The 6,121-nt window shown below is 37.0% G+C and overlaps 1 protein-coding gene across 4 annotated transcripts in view; it reads right to left on the bottom strand.

Moving 5' to 3' along the window:
• PPARGC1A (PPARG coactivator 1 alpha) overlaps positions 1 to 6,121 on the bottom strand; it is an 804,378-nt gene that overhangs the window by 39,302 nt on the left and 758,955 nt on the right. For all 4 annotated transcript variants that reach the window (XM_004375139.2, XM_004375137.2, XM_023730245.1 and 1 more), the window contains one exon: positions 1,615 to 1,809. In XM_004375139.2, the coding sequence (XP_004375196.1) occupies positions 1,615 to 1,809 (195 nt within the window). The remainder of the gene's footprint in view (positions 1 to 1,614; positions 1,810 to 6,121) is intronic.

The following is a 6,121-nucleotide window of genomic DNA, read 5'->3' as shown; positions in this document are numbered from 1 at the left end:
ATGTGGCAGTCTGCTTCCATAAAGATTACAGCCTTGGAAACCCTATGGGGCAGTTCTACTCTGTCCTATAGGGTCGCTATGAGTTGGAATCAACTGGACGGCAACATGTTTGTGGATATATATATATATATCCATTTTCCCTCAAATAACTCAAATGTATCAAGTGGCAATAAATGAAGTATTTGGGAATGCTTTGAATCATATTTCACAACCAAGTCTCAAAATTAAGTGATACAAAGAAGTTTTGGAAAAACGAGTATCAATTGCTGATTTCAGAAAGGAAGAAAATGATTTGTAAGTGGGTAGAGTCCTGGCCTGTAGACCGGGAGATGTGGGTTCTGACTCCAGCTGCATGGGCTCAGGTAGGGGTCCCCCTGTCTATGGACCTTTATTTCCTCATTTACCTGACTTGATACCCTCCAAGGACCTCTCCACTCTGACGTGTAATATGTCCCTGAGTCAATAATCCCTTCCAACTGAACGGACTGTGTGGATGAATAGAATCTGGTGTCAAATCTAAAGAAATTATGGTTCTAGACAGTGAAGTCAATGGCATGGACACATGGAGAAATTTGGGAATAAATAAATCACAATTACTTATAAGGTATTCTCCAGACTAGAAAAGCTCAAAATGCAAAAGATGACAAGTAGGGTCTTCACGTGCTTACGTGGAATGCCTTTTACTTTTAAAAACTTAGAGATGTGAGAAAAACAACCTCTCAATGGCACGCTAAAGACATTATTAAAGTTCGGAGGATGGCATTCCATAATTTATACAGCATGCTGTCATATCAAATTTATAGCAAATGGCAAATGGCTAGCATAGATGAGAAGGTAAACTGTGTCTTAGAACTAATAAAATTTTGGACAAGCACTGCATTGAAAAGGAAATTCAGCCTTCACTGCCAACAAATTCACTTGTCATTGCATACCATAAATTAAAGCAGTAACTTGGGTTGTGAACATGCTATTATTTTTCAATCTTCCTAAGAAATATGGATCCAAAGCCTTTAAATGTTGCATGCCCCTTGACCTATCAATTCTATTCTAGAATTACATGTGTAAGAATAAAACTACAAATATGTTAATTATTAAATAAATTATAATAGCAAAAAATAGGAAGGAAAAATATTACATATCCAACCATAAGGGATTGCTTAATGAATCAGGACCTCTCTGTACAATGAGATAATATGCAATCATTAAAAATGATGCCCATATTTGAAATTCACAAACATGTTCATGATATATTTTAAATTAAAAAAAAAAAAGGTTACTTGAAATTACAGGTGAAATTTTAGTCTATTCCTTTTGGTTCTCTACGTTTTCTAGATTTTTACCATGAACATAATAAGAAGTAAACACACATACGCACGAGCAACAAAATAAAATTTTAAAAATCAAATATAAAAGACAAATACAGCACATGAAAATCTGTATTTTCAACATTTTCAAACAGAGAATCACAGAATTTACAACGCTAGGTGTGCTTGGGGATTGCTGTGGCATCAGTCTAAATTAAGAATCCAAACCTTATTGTTACTACATCATACCCATGCAGCGGGTAGCCAGAGGCAACTCCAATTGCTGTTAAACAGTAGGAAGGGTTCTTACTAGAGACGGCTCTTCTGCCTCCTGAGGCGGAGGGGTGCCGTCAGGCATAGAGGAAGGACTAGCGTCATTGTCAGTGGTCACATCTCCATCTGTCAGCGCATCAAATGAGGGCAATCCGTCTTCATCCACGGGAAGACTGTCCAGTGTCTCTGTGAGGACTGCTAGCAAGTTTGCCTCATTCTCTTCATCTATCTTCTGCAAAAACAGAAAAACAGAGGAAGACGCGTGTGAGTGGATGTTGGGAGGTAGGTAACGTTAATCAGCATAGACCAAATACGTTTAACCAAATGAGTAGATTCTACACGAAACCTTGAATGCCCATGCCAGACCACAAAGATCATGGCTTCCTCAAACTCCAAATTCACTTTTAGGCTGAATCACACAATTTATTAATACCTCGAATGTACCAATCCCTGATTGTTGAGCTAAGTCAGTAATTTATGTCAGTGCTTAATACTGCTATATGTAACTCTATCTTGTTTAGTCATCATCCATATGTATATGCCTCGTGTCTCTACCTAAAAGAAGATTTAGAGAATCACGGGGCTTAAAAGAATTTTAACCATTATGTATTTCACTCTCAAATACAGTGTTTTCATCTCTTTTACAGCATAACCGTTGCTGTTGAGTTGATTCCAATTCATGGCGACCCGATGTGTTACAGAGTAGAACTGATGTCAAATCTAAAGAAATTATGGTTCTAGACAGCAAAGTCAATGGCATGGACACATGGAGAAATTTGGGAATAAATAAATCACAATTACTTACAAGGTATTCTCCAGACTAGAAAAGCTCAAAATGCAAAAGATGACAAATAGCGTCTTCATGTGCTCACGTGGAACACCTTTCACTTTTAAAAACTTTAGAGATGTGAGAAAAACAACCTCTCGATGGCATGCTAAAGCACATTATTAAAGTTTGGAGGATGGTATTAACAGGACAATGTGCTGCATTCTATATCCTCTGTAGGGTTTTCGTGGCTATCATCTTTAATGATGCAGATCACCTGGACTTTCTTTTGTGGTACCATTTGGTGGGTTCAAACTGTCAACCTTTCAGTTAACAGCTGAGTGTAAACCATTTGCACCACCCAGGGACCACCTTTACGGCATACTCTCCAAAAAATATTTAGCTAACCTCTCTTTGAGCACCAGCAGAAATTACAACTATATCAAGAGAAACTATACACTTTCATGGATTCAATTTTAATCTCATCACTGAACACTCCAAAATCATTGCTTTCTCTCTGTGACATCTGTCTCATCCTTTAGTCATGGATCTGCAACTGCCTACTGGACATTTCTGCCCAATCACAGCTCCCTCATCACCAAAAACCAAACTTAGGACCTTTCAGAATGAAACTGCTCTTTCTCTCTACTTGCCTATTTTGGATAAACAATTCTTCAGATCTAAACACTGAACTACTTTGACTCCTCTTTACCTGGTCAGTTACCAAGTTAAGTCTTACTTTGTAATATCTCTTAAATGCATTCATTTCTTGCTGCCATGGTTACTACCCTACTGCAGCATTACTTCCTAGAGGGGCTTCTGCAAATATCTTCTAACTTGTTTTCCCACCTCCCAGACTTGTCACCAACACAGCCTTGGAGAACTAATCTTCAGTCATTCAGTTCATGAACATTTTTGAAACACCTACTCTGTGCCAGAGGTCATGCTAGGTGTTGGAGATGCAGAGAGAAGCAAGACAAAACTCTGCCTCCAAAGACCCTCCAAAGAAGGGAAGAATCTGTACATAATTCATTATGAAAGATAATGTTTATTTCAATATTCTTGCAAAAATCTTCTGGGACTCCCAAACTGGAGTTTACGCACCTTGTTAATTTAAAAAAAAAAAAAAAAAAGTTGCTGTCAAGTTGATTCTGACTCATGGCAACTCTATGTGTGTCAGAGTAGAACTGTGCTCCATATGGTTTTCAATGGCTGGTTTTTTTTAAGTAAATCACCAGGCCTTTCTTCTGAGGCACCTCTGAGTGGACTTGAATTTCCAAACTTTCAGTTAGTAGTTAAGCATGTTAACCATGTGTACCACTCAGGGACTCTCCCTGTTAATAGGACAATGTGCTATATTCTATACACCTGAACAACCAGTACAGTGCTGACACATAGTATAGCTATTCATTGATTACTTTGCTGAATAATTCACTGAACTGCATTTATTGCCTACAATATATGTTGTGTGGAGCATTTTCTTTTTTTTTTTTTGTCTTAGCACTTCACATTGTTCAATTTGACTTGCTTCATAAGTCTTTTTTTCTTTATAAATTCTGTATGCTATGACATTAACAATATCGGCTAAATTATCACACACAGATTCTATTACAAAATGCACCTAAGCTGCTGACATCTAATGAAGCCAGCAGTGCCCACACTTCCTTTCTCTCTAGCACTGAACTCCAGTTAATTGACCTGACAAAATTACAAGAATCACAGAATAAGACAGCTAATCAGAAAATCAAATTGTATTACTAGAGAAATTAGGCAGGGCTTTATCACGTATGTTTTCTATTTTCACATAAAAATTGTTTTCCCCTCATTACTGAACAGTCTCCATCCAGGAGGAAAACTACAGTCTTCTCACTCTTTCAGATTCAAGAAGCCAAGAAGAGCCATTTGTACTCACTGCAGACTTTAATCGGCATTTTTATATTTGCATAATGCATCCTTCCTAATGCCCCTGGATTTGAGGTTCTCAGTCAAGTAGTTTGGGTACACTGTGTGGTTTGACAACTGTATGAGTTTTAAGACTCTAATACAAGAGGGTAAATCCTAGTCGGAGGAATAAATTGTTAATTTCAAAAAGGCACCACACATGCGATCCATAGACTGGCCAGTTTGCTGAAATCCAAATTGCACGATTCAACATTTAGTGAACACAGCCCCCATCCCCATTGCCTCTGACCCTGTCCATGTAGGCCTAATAATAAAAATACTGAAATTATTTTATCTTATATTCTACCTAGGATCATAATCTGGCATCCAAAGTTGCCAATCACCCTCTTTTTATTCTACTTTAGATTCCCTCACATATGAAAAACCACTTGGAGGTTATTAAACTGCTCTGAATAAAATTATATTTAAATAAAATCAGTATTATAAATCACCTCAAAATAATATTTACAATAATATAAGTATCTATACTATTTAATAAAATAATCTTTGAAAATATGATTTGTATATACCTCCCATACACACACACATACAGATATACACTTTCTTTAAATTGAATATTTTCTCCAGGTATCCTATTTTTTAAAAAGGCTTATTTTACTGAAGCTCAAATAGCTCAAGAAAAATAGTTAGGAATGTTTACCAATAAGTGAGTCATTTTGTCTATCCCGATTTAAACATTATGTTTGGTTTTCCAGCAATACGACAAGCCTCTATTTGCTTTCAGTCATATCAGACAATAGCACTTTGGTTTTATCCCTAATGTAAACAAACTGTGATAATTCCAACCAAGTCAAAATGACAAAGAACACTTAAATTAACCAGTTTTCTCTAATTTCTTTAATAATCCCGAGTGAATGTATAACAAATACAGTGGCAGAAATACTGGAGCTTGATAATGTCATCATTAATTTACAAGATCTGATTAAACAACCAACTATTTTAATTCTCCTTTCTTCTGGAACCACAATGGGTGGGGAAGCCTTGTGGAATGGGAGATGGGCATGGTGTGTTTGAGTGTATGTGTGTGTGTGTTGGGGTATGCAGGCAGGGTGGGTTAATATTCAACCAGTATATACAGGTAGGGCTATACATATTATTTGCAGCCATTGTCCATTAGAAATGATTAAATATTTTGCTATCATCCATGTATATGGGTGACTCAGAGAGATCCTTCTACACAATTTATTTTGGTAAGTTATTCTTGAATTAAGGAAGAAAAATGTTATTATTTCAAAGTCTCTGTGTTCTCTTTAATCATAGGAAGCTGGAAGAAGGTTTGATCTTTGCTGATGACACTTCAATGTTGGGAGCTCTACCAATACTTCTATATGTAAAGTTGAGTGGACACTGTCCCTCATCCTGGCAATTTCAATTAGTTTTGTACAAGTTTCAACAATCATATGTCCCAGAGAAGGCAACGGATGTGACAAAGAAGACTCTGTTAAACAATTAATGTCACTTTCCATTATTGCTTTGGTCCCAATTTACAGAGCAAATAAATCAAAGTCGCCAGAGCTGAAGCACACTGGCCTGCTAACACGTCTGTTCACAGGTGACAGGGCAGTGGAAACACATTCATCAAGAAAATGACATTGCAAGATAACCTTTCAAAGACTCTGCTGTGATATCACTTGCTAATTGTTAGAAATTGCTGTTTTTACAAAAATATACTTATTAGCTCCATCCAAATTAAAAAAAAAAAAAAAGCGAGTGAGAGAAGAGAGAACAGATCACCCATTGGGCTGTGATCTACAGCTGCACAGCCTACACTCAGCCTTGGTGCTGCAGCAGGGAGATGGAAGTAAAGGTAGAAAAC

The sequence above is a fragment of the Trichechus manatus genome, unplaced genomic scaffold (genome assembly GCF_000243295.1).
Source record: "Trichechus manatus latirostris isolate Lorelei unplaced genomic scaffold, TriManLat1.0 scaffold00034, whole genome shotgun sequence".
In the NCBI taxonomy this organism is placed as follows: domain Eukaryota; kingdom Metazoa; phylum Chordata; class Mammalia; order Sirenia; family Trichechidae; genus Trichechus; species Trichechus manatus.
This window is presented reverse-complemented; position numbering and strand designations above follow the sequence as displayed.